The following is a 21,355-nucleotide window of genomic DNA, read 5'->3' on the forward strand; positions in this document are numbered from 1 at the left end:
GATTCTGTCTCATCCTGGCCCCCAGCCCAGCGTGATTGTGAGTGTGAGCTCCTCAAAGCTGAAGGAGAGGCAGCTGGGGGGAAGTGGGCAGCTGCCAGCTGGCGTTCTGACTCGGCTGGGGCGGGGCTGGGGGCAGCCCAGGAACTGCTGGGTGCTGGCACATCTTGCCATACTGCTGAGGCTTTCTGATTTTTGTTTCCTTCTTTTTTAAAAAAAAAATGTGTTTAAGGATCCTCTTCAATAAGTATTTATCAGTTGTCTATTATGGGTCAAGCAGGAAATAGAAAGATGTAAAATAGGAGAGAGAGAGTCAAAAAAACTAAAAGGATTTGTTAATGTTTTGGGTCGAACACTGTTCTCCCCAAATTCATGCCCTTCCTGGGAGCTCAGAATGAAACCTTATTTGGAAATAGGGTCTTTGCAGATGGAATTTTTCAAAAAGCAGTCATACTGGAGTAGGTGGGCCCTTAATTCAACATAACTGGTGTCCTTATAAACAGAGAAGAGACACAGAGTCGCACACGTAGGAAGACAGCCAAATGACGATAGAGAGAGAGACTGGCGTGTGTGTCCACAGCTAAGGAACACCAAGGACAGCAGGAAGCACCAAACCTGGGAGAGACCCATGGAACAACCGCTCCCCTAGATTTCTCAGAGAGCACGGACTTCCTGACACCTTGACCTTGGACTTCTGGCTGCCTAAACTGTGACAGAGCGAATTCCTGTTATTTTAAGCCACCAAGGCAGTGACTGTTTGGAAACTAATAGTTATTATCAAAATAAAAGAGTAATGTAAAGGCAATTTCACTCATGGTTGGGGGGAAAGTTTAGTTCTATGTTAGTTATTTTCTGCTGGAAGTGGCAGGAAGGGAGCAGGCAGAGATTGGAATTGATCAATCCCCAGAGAGAAGACAGATCTAAAGTCAGGATCTGCAGAAATGATGGATGAAGTCTGGCAAAGGGATGAAATGAAAAATGGAGAAAGTGGAGATTGAGAAAGGGAGGTGGTGAGGACTGAGTTTGGGAGTCTATTCACATTTCTGAGCAGGGAAGAAAAGATGTGAACTCAAGGAAAGAGAAAGTGAAAAAACAGACAGGAGAAAGTCCCCCATGGCTGTGTAGAGGGGTGGCCAGTGGAGGAGGAGGTCAGACAGAATGTGCACCACGAGACGGATATTAGGAAGCCTTGAGGAACCTTGACAAGGTAAGCTTCAGTAGAATGTAAGGGGCATAGACCAAATCACTATAGATTAGGAATAATGATGAGTATAGACTATTCTTTTAACAAATTTTCCAGGGAAAATGAATGAATGAAAGCATTGTTGTTGTTGTTCAGTAGCTAGCTTGTGTCCAACACTTTGGGACCCCGTGGACTGTAGTACACTGTAGATAGGATTTCCCTATCCTTCATTATGGTATAGAAGCTGGCAAAGGAAAGTGTTCTTTAAAATTGGGGGAGCTGAGCACCTGTGTCATAAGACATGCAGTAATCACTGAAGAGGTGATAGCAGAGGCCACAGTGGAGAAAACAGATGGAAACAGGCCTAGAAAAGTCAGGGGGGTCGTGACCACAGCACTGGTGGGGAGTAGACTGGAAACAAACAGGAAAAAAAAAAAAAAAAAACAACCATGATGAATCCAATGTTTGAGTTAGGAGAGGTCACTGGAGAGAGCTGGTTTCAGACACAATGTAGTAAAAGATACTATTTTTTGAACACTAGCAAGTAGGTCCATAAGGGGCTGGGAGTGGGCAGCCTAAGAACTAGGAAAGGCTCAGAAGCCCCTTTCAACAACACGGAAAAGATTGACAGAAATATCCAAAGATCTGGAGAGACAGTGAAGGGTAGTTAAAATTAATTGCTGTGAATGGTCAGCCAGGCTCAGCAGGCTGGGGGAGGGAGAAGACCATGATGCAACTATCTGAACTGGGGGGTTCTGCTGCTGATGGGGATGCTGAGAAGGGAAGAAGTCTGGGATGCTGGAAGTTTTACTGTCCTGATCCATCTGCCTGGAAGTTAAACCAGAAAGGGTAGACAAGCATGGTGCCTCTGCTTGGAGCTCCTGCCACAAACATACCTAGTGAGGGACCTTCTTCCTCTTGGACTTGCCCAGTACATAAGAGGACGCAGCATTAAGAACCCAGCATTATTCATGTTCATCTCAGGTCTCGGTCTTGATTTCACACTGACCTCTTATTCTGAAGGAATTTCCTGGTGGCTCAGACAGTAAAGAATCTGCCTGCAATGTGGGAGAATTAGGTTCGATCCCTAGGTCAGGAAGATCCCCTGGAGAAGGAAATGGCAACCCACTCCAGTACTGTTGCCTGGAAAATCCCATGGACAGGCTACAGTCCATGGGGTCGCAAAGAGTTGGACATGACTGAAGTGACCTCACTTTTACTTTTCTTATTCTGAGTCAAAAACTATGTTTGGAAATCTTGAATCCTGCTTTCTTATACTATGGCACATTGCCCAAACAAATTTCAATTCATGACATCTGATTTTACTTGATGATAGTGATAATATCCGGAGAAGGCAATGGCACCCCACTCCAGTACTCTTGCCTGGAAAATCCCATGGTCGGAGGAGCCTGGTAGGCTGCAGTCCATGGGGTCGCTAAGAGCCAGACACGACTGAGCGACTTCACTTTCACTTTCATGCATTGGAGAAGGAAATGGCAACCCACTCCAGTGTTCTTGCCTGGAGAATCCCAGGGACGGGGGAGCCTGGTGGGCTGCCGTCTATGGGGTCGTACAGTGTCAGACACGACTGAAGTGACTTAGCAGGGATAATATCAACAGTATTATTTATTGTCATCACTGCCTGATAATATTTCATGAATGATCCTGTTAGTATCTTCAATTTTGCTAAAATGAAACTTCACAAATGAGCAAGAGACCAGAAAATGCACTTGGGTCCAAATGACATCTGAATGACTAGGTTTACCATCTGTTTCTCAAGTCTAGGAACAACCAAAATAACAGATAGGAGAACAGGCAGGCGATCGCTAATAGCTGAACATAAAATGAAACTATATTGACATTCAAGTGGAGCCAGGAAAGAATCTGGGTCAATGTGCTTGGAGATATTAAAGAATTTTGGGTGAGATCTATCTATAGGCTGTGAAATATGGGTAGGAGGTGATAAAGTCCTCAAAGTATGTCTTATTCATGTGGTTTTTTCCAGCCTTTGGTACTGGGCATATTTGAAAAGTGATGGTTGAATGAGTGAGAAAATGAGAGAAAATGGCAAGGCACCATCATTGAAGAAGCTGCATTGTACAGAGAAGAGTTAACACAGTTGGTCTGAGGCTGCTACCCTTGGAGAATTCCAGAAGGGTTACTAGTCCCACAGTGGATAAGAGTGGCTCACTGTGCCTAAAATGTAAAAATACTGCTTATGCTGAACACCTGCTTTCCTCCTAGGAGTCTAGAATCTGGGGACATGCCAGGCACATGCCTATGTGACGAGCCCCCCAGTAAAAACTGTGGGTAGCAAGTCTTTAATGAGCTTCCCGATAGACAGCATTTCATATCCATCACTGCTGTTTGCTGGGGGAACAAGTGCATTCCCTGTGACTCCAGGGAGAACGAACTCTTGGAAGCTCACACCTGGTTTCCTTCCGATTTCTCCCCGGGTGCCTTTTCCCTGTGCTGATTGTGCTCTGCACACTTTCACGGTGGGAAAAACCTCAGCAGTGAGCACAGAAGGCCTGGCTGCAGGGTCTTGGGAGTCTTCCCAGTGAATAACTGAACCCTTGACACACACATCAAATTAAAATTCTATGAGATTAAATCTAAGATGAAGAAAAATAACTTGGACAGTAGTTGGCTCAGAAGGAGATTATTTAATTTGCAATTTTAGTATTCTGCTATTGTATTGTAAGGGGAACCAGTGAAATCAACCTTTATCCCATGAGGAAGCTGCAGCAGAAGAAAGTTGCCCTGTGTTGCCCAGAGAATCTGTGTCAGAGTTGCGATTGGAAGCCACATTCTCCAGGCAACACCCGGAGTAGGAAAGCAAGGGGTACTGTTGGCTGACCTAATGACTCATGCCATCATAGCAGACCAGGGGTCTTACACACACACACACACACACACACACACACACACACACACTCCACAGATGCTCTGGGCTAAATTTGGTACCAAACTTTCTGGTTTCTGTTTTTGTTTGTTTAAATATTATGTTAACATGCCTATCGCCATGAGTCACTCTCTCTGTCTCAGTGGTTCAGAAGTCAGAAACATATTTTTTATTTGTTTCAGGCTACGATCTACAAGGTGCAGTTTCTAATTTTGAATGTGGGGATTTGTCTTCTTCATGAAGACTATCAGAAGGCTCTCTGTTTACTCTGGGTCTTTTGGGGTCGCATTACTGGGCCATTTTTGGAAAGCCAGGCTTGTGTCCATCATCAGTACGACCTCCAGCCTCACTGTTATGCAAGCTTTCTACAGATCTGTAAACAACCTGAGTTTTAATTACTTTCAGGTGGCAGTAGAATACCATGCAAAAACTAATTTAGTGAGCAACAGACTTAAAAGGCAAAATTATAATCAATTAACGGCTTTTAAAAAAGAAAGAGAACAGGACCCTCCCTTCTGGTCCTTCCATGTGGAATATATTTTTCAGTTAGCCTGATCCCCAAAATACAGCACAGTGAAAATATTACATCTCCCCACTCTTTGAATATTCCTAAATATTCACTGGAAGGACTGATGGTGAAGCTGAAGCTCCAATACTTTGGCCACCTGATGTAAAGCACCAATTCACTTGAAAAGACCTTAATGCTGGGAAAGATTGAAGGTAAAGAGAGAAGGGAATGGCAGAGGATGAGATGGTTAGAGAGCATCACCTACTCAATGGACCCGAATCTGAGCAAACTCTGGGAAATAGTGAAAGACAGGGAAGTCTGGCATGCTGTAGTCCATGGAGTCGAAGAGTCAGACACGACTTAGTGACTGAACAAAACAGCCACCCTTTCAATTCCAGTTTGCTGCATACTTCTTGTGCTAAGAATAATTTCCAATGTTTGAAATAAGGCTCCCATTTGCTGAATATCAATATAGATAATAGATAGGTAGATGGATGGATGGGTGGATAGATAGATAAAAAGATATTTCTCTTACAATTTCCATTTGGCCGTATAAATTTACTTTTAATGAGTGTTAAATGTTTCTTAATTGTGCAACTCTCTGGTACCTTAAAAGTCAAAGACGAAGCTTTCAAATGACTATAGGTCTGCTCCTTATATCACTTTCATGTTGATCTGATTCCTTTTGCTCATAAGCACCTTGAGGGCAGAACTGGGTCTCATCACCATGGCAACATGAGCAGCTATCTAAGAAAATGCCTTGAAAATGTCCGGTGACTAGAAGTCAAATTAAAATGTAAGTGCCTTAGAAAGAGGGACCACAGGCTCGCAGAGCTCTGTGTGACAGGAACAGAACACAGCAGGCAAACATACCACCCACTGCAGCATCACTATTCCTGCCGCCAACAGCTGTGTGCCTCTCTCCATCTAAAAAAAAGTGAAAGTCACTCAGTCGTGTCCGACTCTTTGGGACCCAGTGGACTAAACGGTCCATGGAATTCTCCAGGCTAGGATACTGGAGTGGGTAGTCTTTCCCTTCTCCAGGGGATCTTCCCAACCCAGGAATCAAACCCAGGTCTCCTGCATTGCAGGTGGATTCTTTACCAGCTGAGCCAGGAGGGAAGCCTAAAACAAAGTCCAAATGAAAATAGATCACATCAAATCTGCTTTTAGTTTTAGGTTTGCTGAAATGTTCTTAAGACAACCTTCAGGCTTCATATATACAATGTAATTATTTTCTGCATACTAAAATGCAAAGACTGTCTTAAATGATCACTTCTTTTGTGAAACATTCCGTGCTTCCCCAGGCAAAATGATTCAAAGGTATATGTTCTTGTAATGTTTGCCCATATAGGGGCTACAGCTCTCACCTGCCACACGGAACAGTAATCTCTCCCCTGAGCTTCCTACAAGCCGAGGCCATCTCAGTGGGGAGGCTGGGGGGAAACTCAGGCGGGGGATGCTCCTTAAAGCACAACCCTGGCTTATCTGTGACGACCAGACCCAAAGACAGCAGCCAAAACCCACAACACACATTTTTCATGTGAAGTGCTGGACTGACGTCCTTTGATATTTAATCTGGGCAGAAAATTGTTCACTTTTACTCTAAATACAGGAAGAAGATAATCATCCTTGGACTTAAACTCATTGATCCTCAGAGATGAAATTCTCCTTGAGCCATCACTAACAGAGGTGTTCAGATGGGAAATATCGGGCCAGTGTGAAAGAGGGAGGCAAATTCTCCAGGAATGGGGGAATGGTAACATGTTTGCTTTTTCAATTTTCCAAATCCGGTTACCCTTGGGCTGTGTCTTTGATGTTAATGTGACTAAACCTCCAGTGAGATTTTCAGAATTTTATCAGAGGAAACAGACGTGGAGTGCTGGGCTCTCTGACTGCCAGCCTCCCTAGCCAGGAAGAAATTCACAACAGGCTATTGAGTGAAACCTGGACCCAGAGTTATGGATATTGTCCTTCTCCAGCGGGATCCTACATATCCATCTTCATATCAACAATACCCCCTGAAGCCCATCCCTCCTCAGAGTACTATATTTTTATTGGGCTACATTCATATCTGATAGTCAAAGGCTCTCATTTTTGCTTAGAGGATGAAAGTGATAAGGGTGCTTTAAAAATGCCTTCAGACCTCATCAGGCTTGCTTTTCCTGGCTTATTTTAGAAAGGCAGTAAGACAAGAACCATCATATTAAAAGAGGACACTACATGCAAGTTATGTGGCTGAGATGTTTTCTCTTCACACAATTGCTTCTCTCATCAGGGTCCTGGGTTCGAGCCCCATGTTGGGTGCATGCTTTTGGGGTCTTCTCTGGTGGCTCAGATGGTAAAGAATCTACCTGCAATGCGGGAGACCCGGGTTCCAACCCTGGGTCAGGAAGATCCCCTGGAGAAGGGCATGGCAACTGGCTGCAGCCAGTATTCTTGCCTGGAGAATCCTATGGACAGAGGAACCTGGTGGGTTACAGTCCACAGTGTCGGACACGAATGAGTGACTAACGCTGTCACTTTCATCTTCCACTGTGCCAGAGTCTGAGGGTCAAGGTCAACCACGGGGTGTCCTGTGGCTCAGGTGAGGAGCCCAGGTAGACCACAGAGCAGAGGATAAAACAGCATTGGATACAAGGCGCCCTTCCTCCCCTGGGGAGATTGAGATTCCTTCTTGCCACCTGTCTCAGCTCTGCTGCTATAACAAAATACACAAAATGTCAAAAACAGACATTTACTCTTGACAGTTCTGGACATGGGAAATTGGAGATCAGAGTGCTGGCATGGTTGGGGGGTGGTGATGGCCTTCTCGGTTTCTGGGCTGCAGACAGCCACATTCACACCCTGTGTTCACGTGTTGCAAAAGAGTTCCATTCCCCTCTTACAAGGTCATTAATCCCATCATGGGGGGACCCAATCCCTCAGGACCTCGTCTAACCCTAATCACTTTCCAAAGGCCTCCCCTCCCAACACCATCTCAGCAGGTGAGGACTTCAACATGAATTTGGAGTGGGGGACAGGATGCAAACATTCAGCCTATAATTGAATTCCTTCCAAAGACTGATCAAAATATAAATGAACTCATTTACATTCTTAACATCAGTGATATAATGAACTCACACAACAAAAAGGTGCAACTTGATCCCTGAGTCCACATTTGGGCCACCTCAGACCTGCCCTGGGAAGAAATCGGTGCATGACCTAACGTGCATGAAGCTAGTGACACCATGGTACGTGTGCATGTGCTAAGTCGCTTCCATCGTGTTCAACTCTTTGCAACCCCATGGACCATAGCACACCAGGCTCCTCTGTCCATGGGATTCTTCAGGCAAGAATACTGGAGTGGGTTGCCGGGAGCCGGCAGGTTTCCAAGCCCCCTTCCAGGAGTGACACCATGGTAGGAATGGCCAATGACACCATGTGCTCCCATGGAAATGCTGATAGACCTTGGCTGGTATACTCACCCCTAAAAGGATGTAACCCAGCCTTATTCTTTCAGCCTTATTTACCCAAGATGAAGGGCAATATTAGTATGTTGTGCCAATAGAAGCCATTTTGTTTATTTTTATAGGAATATGCCCATCTTAAATTTCTTTTTCATTGGAAAGAAATGCCTGGACAATAGATACCCATTTAAATTGGCCAAGATTTCCCAAGAGCCCCAGCCTTGAGCCCCAAGACTCACCTGTTAACAGCAGACCTTTGCTACTCTGCTTCCCCTAGGGGTACTTTGGCCCCATGGGGCTGAGCAGTGGCTCCCAAACATCACCATGGTGGATGGACAGGGCTCACCTGCACAGCTGCTTCACCCTCTCCTGATTGCTCTCAGCTCTGAGCTGTCTCAAGGCAGCCCCACCAGCCCCCTCTGACCCACCCCTGCCCTCACTGCACTGGGAGTTATATGCATGTCAGCATCCCCTCCCTCACCACATATAAAACTCCTCTCATTTTAGTTTCATTAGGCACATGTTGGCAGAAGAAAGAAGTCTCTTCACATAGATTACAAAAAGGTGAAACATGAATGAAAGCATACCATTAATTAAAGGTATCTGGGAAATACACGAATAGATATAGATATTTATATAGACATAGATAGAGACACAGATTTGAGGAGGAAATGGCAACCCATTCTAGTATGCTTGCTTGGAAAATTAAATGGACAGAGGAGCCTGGCGGGCTGTAGTCCATGGGGTTGCAAAGATTTGGACATGACTTAGTGACTGAGCATAGATATAGATACATAACCTCCTGGTAGGTATTTCTATTTCTCACCCAGATTTCCAGTTCTCTCCTTTCAGGCACATGCCCCATTAAATTCAGACATGGCTGTCTGATTTTTAATTTTTGATTTGGAGTTTGTACTAGTTTAATGATTTTTTAATGGTCCTTGTTGTAATAGTAACCTATACAATCTAGCAAATCAATAAGACAAGTAATACAAATGCTCTTTCACCATGGGAGTTTAGCTCCAGTTTCATATCTCTGTAAACTGACACAAAGTTGGTAGTATTCAGTAGTGACATTAGAATGTGTGTGTGGGCATGCACTCACTCATGCACGTGTGCACAAGGACATGTAAAGAAAACCAATCATTTATAACCCATTGTGCCACATTCAATGCTCATCACAACGATTTTCCAAAAGCATCTAATAGGCATTATCCAAAGATGTGCAACACAGGAAAACGAAGCCAAGTTCTGCATGGCTTTCCAATTAAGTTGCAAGGAGCAAGAACTCACCTTAAAAACCATGAGAAAAGAACAACAATGTCTTAGAAGCTAGATTTCAGTGGTATCTTTTCTAGATACCAAAAGTAAACCAGTAAGCTATTTATATACATATCTATCTATCTACCTATCTGTATGTATGTATTTCAGCCACTGACTACATATCTCAAAAAAAATCTTTACGAGGCCAGAGATATCACATGACTCTGAAGACACTTGACAGGCTGAGAATAGCATAAAATCAGTATTTCCATTTTCTAGATTACAGAGAATATAAGAATATCAGTTCTGAGGTTTCTCACAGATAACAACAATCCTATATTTCTATTCCCAGGCCCAGAAATAAAACCAAAATGTTTCCTTGGTAACTTGGAAACCAAAAGTAACTCAATGACTATACACATAATGCAAGGAACAAATTTCTATCCATCAGTCAATTCACTGGAGACTATGAATCCAGCCATATAAACCAAAAGAAAACACCGATATCACGTTTAATCTAAAGCAGCGTCAACTTGAAGCATACAAATTCTTCATTACAGTGCGCGAATAGATGGAGACCCGATTTGTTATCCAGACCGAGCTGTGCGCAGGAGAGCCTGGCGCCCCGCCTGCCCCGAGGAAGCCCACGCCCTACCTGAGATGAGTGACACGGTGTCTTTCTCCCATGAGACCACGGTGATGTAGGCCTCCACCGAGGAGGGGATAATGCACTTGAAGACCGCGACATTGCCTCTCATGGTTTTCTGGTCCTCCACACGGACTGTATAGGGCTCCCGTAAAACTGGAAGGTAAGAAGAGGACCCTGGTAACACGCACAGGCTCATTCTGAGAGCATCTCATCTGAATATACACACTGTATCTTTCACATACCAACTGTATCAAGTATAATATTTACTGGAAAAAAAATTTAAGAAACCTGTATTTCATGTCTTAAAAGACTTTCAGTCTCTTAATAATAAACTACATTAAGAACTAAAGGGCATGTGTATATCTAAAAACAGTTTATCTTAATTGAGTTGTTTGCAGATTGTTAAACACGTCAAGGGAGTCTTTTCAGGAAGGGTGGTTGATCCCTAGAAATTATTAAAGATACAACCATAGTTTAAAGACTTCTTAAATAGATGCTCTGTTTGTAAGAATTATATTCTTAAATATATATTACTGGCACACAAAAAATAAAACCGTTATTGAAAGTATCCTTCCCTGGCCTCTTCTTATGGAAAGACATTGCTTTTTTTTTTTGAAGCCAAGAAAAAAAGGTAGATATTTGTTTAATCCCACAATTATTTCCCATTGTGGAATTAAATGGAATTAAAAGTAATGGAAGAAATCACAAATAATGATTGAAATATTAAACAAGACATAGGTAGTATACTTTCAGTTGAAATTGACAGCATATACAATTACTTACTTGACTTAGACAGTAAGAAATTGTATTGTTTCATGAAACTGGAGTCTGGAATTGTCAAGCATTGACATAATCCAGTGAGCCCAGCTCCTTTTCTTTGTGATTAGTATATCCTCACCCACCTATGTTGGCTTCATCTTTCAACAAATTCTTCTGGTGTTGGGAAGATGAATATAATAGGTCAAGGTTTCATAACTGTAAACCCTCTTATCTTTAACCCCCAGAAAGCAAAGGCTATGTGCTACCATTATATTAGAAAACATAACCGAGGAGAAGCAGGAGTGAGGGAAAATGAGAGTGAAACAGCAATGGAGGAAGCGTCAATTATCAAGCTGACTTTTGCTTGGTATCAGGCATCACTGATTGCTTGACTTTTTCGTAAACTTGACCCACCAAGAGGTTACTGCTGCTGCTGCTGCTAAGTCGCTTCAGTCGTGTCCGACTCTGTGCGACCCCATAGACGGCAGCCCACCAGGCTCCCCCGTTCCTGGGATTCTCCAGGCAAGAATACTGGAGTGTGTTGCCATTTCCTTCTTCGATGCATGAAAGTGAAAAGTGAAAGTGAAGTTGCTCAGTCGTATCTGACTCTTAGCGACCCCATGGACTGCAGCCTACCAGGCTCCTCCATCCATGGGATTTTTCCAGGCACGAGTACTAGAGTGGGGTGCCATTGCCTTCTCCGCAAGAGGTTACAGACACATTTATATCTCAGGATTGGCCTTCCAGACAGAAGGAAAGAGCATTTATCTGCCGCTTCTCTCAAGGGTCGAAGGATTACCCAACACAGGGAAAGTTCCCCAAAACTTCCAGGTTGTACACATGTGTTATGGAGCAAGTCCCATGTCATCTCATGCTTCCGCATCAACAGGGAAGACCGAGTTTTGTGTGGATCTGTATATTCCTTTTGGGTGGTCAGGGACTCCTGCCTACTCTCAGCTGGTGCTCTGTGAGATCCCCTGCATCTGAAGATGTATTCCTGATGCATCCATGGAGAGAGGACTACTCCCCTTCCTCCTGCTCCTCCACCATATTGTCTTCCTCCAGGATAGCCATTGTTGAGTTTCTCACGTTGTCTACCAGAAAAATATTCATGACAATACCAGAACAATATCTGTGTGTACATACGTGTGTACATGAGGACTTTCAAAAATTCACACAAATGGTAATACATAAAAATAGGAGCCTTGCTTTTTTCCCCCTTAACTTAATCCAATCTTCCTATGTTCTGTTAAACATCTGCCTAAGAGTCCATTGCCCACTCCAGTACTCTTGCCTGGAAACTCCCATGGTCGGAGGAGCCTGGTAGGCTGCAGTCCATGGGGTCACTAAGAGTCGGACACGACTGAGCGACTTCACTTTCACTTTTCACTTTCATCCATTGGAGAATTAAATGGCAACCCACTCCAGTGTTCTTGCCTGGAGAATCCCAGGGACGGGGGAGCCTGGTGGGCTGCCATCTATGGGATCGCACAGAGTCGGACATGACTGACGTGACTTAGCAACTTAGCAAGAGTCCATTGATAAGGTATATCATAATGGCTTTAAATAATTCTCACTGAATGAATATGTAAAGTTGTTTTTAGTTATTTACTGTTATGAATAACTGATCATGAACATTAGTATGCATTTATCTTGGTTGGTTGGTTTTGGAGCATATTATTATCAACAATTCCTAGAATTAGAATTGCTGGGCGAAAAAGTGTTTATATTTTTAATTTTGAAAATTTTCCTCTTAAAAGGTTCTGTCATTTACCTTCCCTTCAACAGTGTGAGAGGGAGTTCACCACATGCTCACCAATAACGGGCGTTAACCAACTTGTTAGTTTGTTAAGAAAAATTATCTTGTTTAGATGTGTATTTATCAATTCTTTATTATGGCATTGCTAATTTGTTGTTAATTTTAAGTGATGTTAACAAAAATTAACAATAAGCAATGCCATAATAAAGAATTGATAAATACACATCTAAACAAGATACTTTTTCTTAACAAAGAAGGCAATGGCACCCCACTCCAGTACTCTTGCCTGGAAAATCCCATGGATGGAGGAGCCTGGTGGGCTGCAGTCCATGGGGTCGCAAAGAGTCAGACATGACTGAGTGCCTTCACTTTCACTTTTCACTTTCATGCCTTGGAGAAGGAAATGGCAACCCACTCCAGTGTTCTTGCCTGGAGAATCCCAGGGATGGGGGAGCCTGGTGGGCCGCCATCTATGGGGTCACACAGAGTCGGATACAACTGAAGCAACTTGGCAGCAGCAGCAGCAGCATAAGTGATGCTGGAGAAGGCGATGGCACCCCAACTCCAGTACTCTTGCCTGGAAAATCCCATGGTCGGAGGAGCCTGGTAGGCTACAGTCCATTGGGTCACGAAGAGTCGGACACGATTGAGCAACTTCACTTTCACTTTTCCCTTTCATGCATTGGAGAAAGAAATGGCAACCCACTCCAGTATTCTTGCCTGGAGAATCCCAGGGACGGGGGAGCCTGGTGGGCTGCTGTCTATGGGGTCACACAGAGTCGGACATGACTGAAGCAACTTAGCAGCAGCAGTAGCAGCAGCATAAGTGATGTTGAGCCAATTAAGCTAGCATATTCTCCTTTTCCCAGCAATTTTTCTTCTACAAACAAACACCACCTGGATCTTTTCTTGCATTCTGTCCTTCTCCTTGTTCCCTCAAATGCAATCAGTTGCCTGGCCTGTGGATTCTCTCCCACACTCCCGCTGCTCCTCTAGTTCAAGTGTTCATGATCTTTCACTGGATAATGGTAGTGGCAGGAGGAGATGCTGTTCATCTAGTTTCTTGGATTCCTTCTTATTGTGTTAACTTAGTTGTGGCACTTCTCCTGTGTCTTTATTTCAAGCAGTCTGTTCATTCGGTTATCTTCTAGTTAAGACAGATTAGAAGAAGGTTTAAGTGATATGTGTGGGTAGGTATATATATATATATATATATATATATATATATATATGGTGTGAAGAAATGAATAGGACCAAAGACATTTAAAGGTATGATCTTATTTATGAGAAATTATTATTTGCTGGCTCTTGAAGGCAAAAGAACAAAATCTGTGAATATCTGTAATTGAATCTTGATACTGTTTTCTTCCTTTTTCAGAGTGTTTACTTACTGATTCTTCAAATGATTTTTTTTTAAGTTTTAAAACTAAAAGGTTATAAGTATTAAAAATTATAAATGTTTAGAGCTTTGCTGAACTTTTAAATGTTATAATCTATAAAGCATTTAATACATTTTCTCATTAGTGTACATGAAAAAAAAATAAAAACAGTTTATCTAACCTCTAAATGTACCCAGATGTGAGTAGTTTTTGTTTATTTTGCTTTGTTTTCTTAACATTGGAGTATAGTTGATTAACAATGTTTACTTTCAAGTGTACAACAAAGAGGCTCAGCCAAAAATATGCATGGATCTATTTTTTTTTTTCAAATTTTTTTCCCAGTTATGTTGTTACAGAATATTGAGGAGAGTTCCCTTTGCTGTACAGTAGGTCCTTGTTGGTTATCCATGGATGGACCTAAAGATTGTCATACTGAGTAAGTCAGAGAGAAAGGGAAATATCATATGATGATGCTTATAGTGAAATCTAATAAAAAAAAATGATACAAGTGAAAGTGAAAGTGTTAGTTGCTCAGTTTCATGTCTGACTCTTTGCAACTCCATGGACTGTAGCCTCCCAGTCTCCTCTGTCCATGGAATTCTCCAGTCAAGAATACTAGAGTGGGTTGCCATTCCCTTCTCCAGGGGATCTTCCTCACACAGGGATTGAACCCACTTCTCCTGTATTGGTAGGCAGATTCTTTACCTACTGAGCCACCTGGAAAGCAGCCACACCACTGCATTAAAAAAAAAAAAAAGGGAAGTAGTTCTTAAACTGGAGTTATAATGATAGGAAACTTCCATGTCCTGTGAGGAACAAGGAAAAAAATTTCAGACTATGAACAGAAAGAATTTTTTTAAAAATCAAAAAAGACAACCTCTCCTGGGAATCCCTAAAACTATGTGATAATTATAACAACTCTTTGCAAGTGAATTTCTGACAGTGGCAAAGCAGTTTGGGAAATGATGGTTCTGCTTCCTGTCACTTAGGCAATAATGCTGATAATGGAGCCTGACCAGGCCTCCCAACAACACCTTCTTATGGCCTAGACAGCTAGCTGAGGGGACTTCCACAAGCTAGCTGTCTAGGCCATAAGAAGGGGTGCTGGGGGCCAGTGCCCACCCTGCAAGCCCAACTGCCCAGGTTCAAATCCAGGCCCTACCACTTTACAGTGAGCAAGTTCTCTTCATATCTAGTTAATGATGATTTTGATAAAAAATATCTACCAAGTAAGTCAATGGTGATGACTCAAACAGTTAATGTGGATAAAGCTCCCAGAACCACGCCTGCCGTGAAGAGTTTCGATAAAGCTACTTGGATCCACACCATCTCCCATCTGTCCAGAAGACCCCTGCCTTCAGGATAAGGATACTTCAGTGTGTCTAATCCAGGTTATGCCTCCTTCCACCTCCGTCTGTAAACCTGGGTGAAAGCCTTACTTCTCCAGAGTTTTATTTCCTCATATGTAAAATGAGGGGGTTGGGATAGCAAGATTCAAATTCTGAATTCTGTGAAGTCTATGATTTTTCTAAGATATCCATAGGGACAAATTATCTTACCCTTCAATGAGCTCTCTTAAAGCTTTAGTCATTTATTGGACAAGTCTGAGTCAAGAAAACTGTCCAGGAAATTAACTTCAAAAGAAATAAATATTTTGATAGCTTTAAGAATGAATGTATGAAGGGAAATCTCCTAATAGGCAGCTATAAACAATGCTCTAGAAGAAGCACTTTTAAGATTAGTGGTAGCTCTGCAATATGCTAAGGATTTTAGTATTAGAGTGTCATTACTAGGGCTTCTCTGGTGGCTCAGTGGTAAAGAATCCACCTGCCAAGCCAGAGATGAGGGTTTGATCCCTGGGTTGGGAAGATGTCCTGGAGAAGGAAATGGCAACCCACTCCAGTATTCTTGCCTGGGAAATCTCATGGACAGAGGAGCCTAGAGGGCTCTAGTCCATGGGGTCCCAAGAGTCAGACGTGGCTTAGTGACTCAACAACAATAAAAATCATTATTAGGAGAATTCACAAGAGGATAGCTCCCAGTCTTGCTTTTTAGTATTAGCATTTAATATTTTCCTAACTTGAGAATTTTTTTCATTCCTATCCCAAACCAGAGAGACTTTTAAAAGTTTAGGCATCTTCTGCACTCTTTGTGTAGTGTGATGTGATGGTCCAGGTGGTAGAGCCACACCTGCAGGGGGTTCACTGGGCAATCATTCAGAGTACTCAAGGGCCTGACCTCAGAAATGTCACTGCTATACACAGGGTAGGAAACTGACTTTGTACAGAAAAACGCCTTGATAAATAGCACTCTTGGAGGAGAGGAAGTCTAAAATCATAAATTGGAAAGAAACAACAGACAGATGAACTCATCAAACTCATCAATGAATGAGAATCTGGTCTCAGTGGGAGAGTAGAAGATAGAAAATAGGAAAATGAGCAGAGAACAGAAGAGAACAGGGGACTGGACAGGATGGAAAAAAGCCTGCAGAAAGAATCCATTATCCCAAGGATGAGGTCACCTAAGAAGGTGTAAGAGTCAAATTTAAGTTTGGGTGTCTGCTGATGTCTGTTTCTAAGCTGCAAAATCACTCCATCTCCCCAAAGCTTCAATAAACAAATGGCAACACGTGGTGAACAAATGGTGGGGGAATATCTAATGGGAATCAAGGAAAGGAGTCTCAGACAGGAAAGGGCAGTGACAAGGAACATGCCCAGGGAGAGATGGAAGGGTCTTCCCTCCAGGCATGCACTTATGCATGAAACTGCATTACTGGAACCACAACTTAGAGTGACCAGCTGGGCACCTTCTCTGTTATCACCCACAGTCATCTCCTGGTTCCCCTCATTCATGGAACCCACATAGTACCATGGAGCACCCTCTTCTCTGAGCTCCCCAGAGGCCTCACTAGCATCAGGACCACTGCAGCCTTCAGAGTTTACAACTTCTGTGATTTGGCCTCCTCCCCATATCCCAAGCCAGACCCAGATCTTTTCAAAGCAGGGATGTAGCTATGGTGCATTGAACCCCATCCAGCTCAGAGAGAATGGAACATGGAAGGAAATTCTCCACTCCCCTCACTAGATTCACTCCACAAACACAGACCATGCATCCAGACTTTTACAAAACCATCTTAGAACATTTAACAATGCTTGGGATACACTAAAGCATTTCTACTAATTATATATATATATAATTTTATATATTAATTGATGAATTAATATATAAAAAAACAGAGATTCCCTTTTGAAAGTCTTTCTAACCTTATTGTAGATATACATGCATTAACATTTGAATGTATAGCCATTATCTATTGTTTTAAAAAAGTGACTTGGGTTTTCATTAGAGAGCTCTGTCATATTAATGGAAATATGTTTGTTTCTGGGGAGCCCACAATTTAAAAGGTCCATGCTTATCTATTGGGACATACCTCTTAAGGTAAAACAAAATTCTTCTGAGGACATCATAAACCTCCCAAGAGATTTGTGTAGATTTAGTCTTCAGTCTACATCTAACTACCACTAACCATGGTCATTCTTAAATATCTGCACCAGATTGATTCTTGGACCCCAACCTCTGCAGATACCACATTCCATGGATGCTCAAATCTCTCATATATTGATAATATGACATAGTACCCTCAGCCCTCCCCATCTGAACATCTGGAACACAAGTATACTGAGGGTTGACTGTATAACAGAAACTAGGCAAGAAACCCAAAACTGGCAAAAAGTAATTATTGCTTTAAACATGATTGGTGTGTCCTTTACAAGGTGGTGTTACTCAAGTATTGTGCTTTGTGTCCTAGATTGGGATCTTCCCAGGAGCAGACCCTGAGAAGAGGGAAACTCGGAACATAACTTATACCTCAGAGCAACTCCACCTCATGCCAGGAGCTGGAACTTTGTATTCTAACAGCCTGGGGCTGGTTCCCAGGGCCCAAGGGCACTGCATTACCAGGCACTTTCCACTGTCTGTGTGCAGGAGCTCCAGGGCATATGCAATCCTCTGAAAACTGCAAATGTAAGTTCTCAGCCACAAGCCTGCAGACCTGGGGGATCTGACTCTCAACAGCATCCACTACAGTCATTTCAGCGTCTCTTGGTCACTCTGTTGCTGCTGCTGCTAAGTCGCTTCAGTCGTGTCCGATTCTATGTGACCCCATAGACGGCAGCCCACCAGGCTCACCCATCCCTGGGATTCTCCAGGCAAGAACACTGGAGTGGGTTGCCATTTCCTTATCCTATGCATGAAAGTGAAAAATGAAAGTGAACTCGCTCAGTCATGTCCGACTCTTAGCGACCCCATGGACTGCAGCCTACCAGGCTCCTCCGACCATGGGATTTTCCAGGCAAGAGTACTGGAGTGGGGTGCCATTGCCTTCTCCGTTGGTCACTCTACAAGCTGTGAAATCCTTCTCTAGGATGTAATATCATAGCAGGGTCAGAGAGAGAGGATCTATAGTGATATGACTTTGGGGCAAAATCAGGCACATACACTGAGCAAGGGACCACACAGCTAATGTACATTAATCCAACCCTCAATGTTAGACTTCTTTCTTTAAAGTGGAAAAACCGTTTAAATGCAAATAATTAGTAATTAAGGAAGAGCCCCATACCCTTCATTAATTTATGAATATTAATTTAACCACCTGGGGCCAACTACATAATTTGTGGGGCCTAGAGCCCATTCCAATGTTCTTTCCTGGAGAATCCCAGGGATGGGGGAGCCTGGTAGGCTGCCATCTATGGGGTCGCACAGAGTCGGACATGACTGAAGCAACTTAGCAGCAGCAGTCAGCAGCAGCAGAGCAAGATGAAATTCCAAGGCCCTTATTTAGAAAAAAGGGAAAAGGTAAACATATGAATAAAATAAGGGCTTCCCAGGTGGCTTTGTGGTAAAGAACCCACCTGCCAATGTAGCAGATGTAGGTTCAATCCCCGGATCAGGAAGATTCCCTGGAGAAGGAAGTGGCAACCCATTCTAGTATTCTTGCCTAGAAAATTCCATGGACAGAGGAGCCCAGCAGGCTATAGTCAATGGGTTCACAAGGAGATGGATATGACTTAGTGACTGAACAACATTAATAAAATATAAAATGCTTTCTTTCTTCTATGGTCTTGCTCTCGACTTTTTTTTTTTTTTTTTTTTCTACTTACTTTGCACTCGCTGTGATGCAGGGCTCATTGATGGTCAAGTGAAGATCCTTACAGGCTCCCAGAGCCCACTCCATGACTCAGCGCACACAGCCCACCAGCTGCAGAGCCAGCTTCCTGCGAGTTGCTGGGTTGAGGCACCATGTCACAGCCAGGGATGAGAATGGTAATCTCCCCTTCCCATACACATGGTGCCCCAACCCACAGTGGGAAAGTGATGCCTACGGGACTGCAATCTCAGTGTCTGGACACTCTTGGTTTCTGGATGGGAGGTGGACAAGAGGCTCACCCTCAGCGAGTTACTTGCTAATGCACTGTGGTACTGCCAGCTGGGGCAGAGAAGGCTCCATCACACTTTACTAACTCCACCCACACTTGCCCAGGCCTCCACCAGGAGGCAGAATTCCAGTGTTTGCTGGACAGGGCAATGAGAAAGAGGCTGGGAAGGGCTTAGGGTACCAGGGATCACAGGGGCAGCAGTGGTCATTGAGTGTGGCTAGGGAGGTAGAGGCAAAATGGGGATTGGGGCACCAAGAACTTCAAGAGAGATGGCTGAGAACCCATCCCAGGGGGTGGCAAAGGGTGGGACCCTTACAAGAGCTGAAACACAGCTCAAACTCCCTACAAGCCTCAGGAGCATGTCCCAGGGCCCAAAAACACTTCCCCCAGAAAAGACAAATGGAAAGAGGAAAACATTTATATTTCAAGACAGCAACAGCAGAGCTTTAAGCTTGAGGACAAGGCCCTCAGCACTGGGCCCTGTGTGGCTGGCCCCATCCCATGAAGTCAGCCCTGATCCCAATATGTCTATGAAAGAATCAGAGGATGGGGGAAGATGGGATAGAGGGGATCAAGGAGAAAGTTTGGAGAACTGGACATTGACAAGGAAGGCAGGTCCTTTCCTGAAGGCTGGATTCAGACTGTTCCTAACCCCCTTGATCCCTACGTCTGAAGAGGCAAAATATAAACAAGTGCCCCTGTGTTGGATTTCTTGGGAATACCAGAGGACTTTAGGCAGGTAGAAGGACTTGTGCCTGATGTCTTTCCTGTCAGAGAAATGGTTATCAGAGGTACAATGTAACCCTAAGGCACTGCATCACTTTTATTGAAATTGTTATTTTTTTATTTTCTATTTTGTAGCTGATTACCGAAATTGGGAGATGCCTCAAATTACAAGTTACGTATAGAACACACCCTCATGTCAAGCAGTGCCCAGGGACTAAGGAAATCCCCACACTGTATAGAATAACTAGCTGAAGAAAAGAAGGAAATTCACATGACAGAACAACTAGAAGAAAACAGTCAGACTGTGCATGGGTCTGAAAATGACTAATGGTGACAGGAGTCTAGGGAATCAGGGAAGCTGAGCCTTGGGGTGGCCCTGAAGGACCAGAGGGACTTAGGAGGCAGAGAAGAAACAGGGAGCAAAGAAAAGGTGAGAATGAGCACAAAATATTCTAGAGACTGTGAGATACCAGCCCAGCGCTGTTTAGCTAAACTGCCCTCCCAACCACAACCCCTGTTAACAGCCAACAACAGACTCACAGAGGCTTCTATTTCCTTCATCTGAAGACGGAAAAATCATCTACTCCACATGGTTGTGCAGCTTAGAGGACTTGGCATAATGTCTAGCACACAATCTATTTATTGAGTCTCTCTAACTGCTGGTGGGAGGAACCTGTTTGAGCTACCTGGAGTTGAAATATAAAACACTTTCTGAAGACAGTAAGAGCTCTGGTACCTGCAAGCGGGCCTCAGGAAGAGTACCACAGCCTGTATCTCTTTGATGCAGACTTCATCCTTCTCTTTTCCCATAAATAGTCTTCCTCTCCTTTTCTGGGTCACATGAATGATGAAAAGTTGTCTACCCCACATTCTCAAAATCTCTCAAGTTTTCAGTTTCAATTCCAGAGGACACAGGAACTAATAGACTAACTTGGTGAACTGCCCTCTCTTAGTACAATCATCTGTTACCAGGGATCCAGGACCATTTTCTATAATGAGGATGCAAGAGACAATTAAGGGGGGTTATTGTGGGCTGGGCAGAGAGGTATAGAGATGCCCACCATATAAGCAGTTATTACTAGCTATTGTTAGGTGAACATCAAGACAACTCTAATATGTCAGAAATGTGCTATCACTGTCCTTTTATTAAAACAACTTTGTATGAAATAACTGACATTCAGCAAGCTGCACGGGGGCTTCCCTGGTGGCTCAGTGGTAAAGAATCTGCCTATAATGTAGGAGACTCAGGTTCAACCCTTGGGTTGGGAAGATCCCCAGGAGCAGGACATGGCATCCCACTGCAGTACTCTAGTCTGGAGAATCCCACAGACTGCGGAGCCTGG

General features: G+C 43.5%; 1 protein-coding gene across 1 annotated transcript in view; it reads right to left on the reverse strand.

The window, feature by feature from the left end:
* The window catches only part of LOC112586668 (Down syndrome cell adhesion molecule-like), a 232,426-nt gene that overhangs the window by 41,925 nt on the left and 169,146 nt on the right, over positions 1-21,355 (reverse strand). The window contains exon 4 of the mRNA XM_045165315.1: positions 9,961-10,107. Coding sequence (XP_045021250.1) covers positions 9,961-10,107 — 147 coding nt within the window. The remainder of the gene's footprint in view (positions 1-9,960; positions 10,108-21,355) is intronic.

This window comes from Bubalus bubalis, chromosome 1, assembly GCF_019923935.1.
Source record: "Bubalus bubalis isolate 160015118507 breed Murrah chromosome 1, NDDB_SH_1, whole genome shotgun sequence".
In the NCBI taxonomy this organism is placed as follows: Eukaryota; Metazoa; Chordata; class Mammalia; order Artiodactyla; family Bovidae; genus Bubalus; species Bubalus bubalis.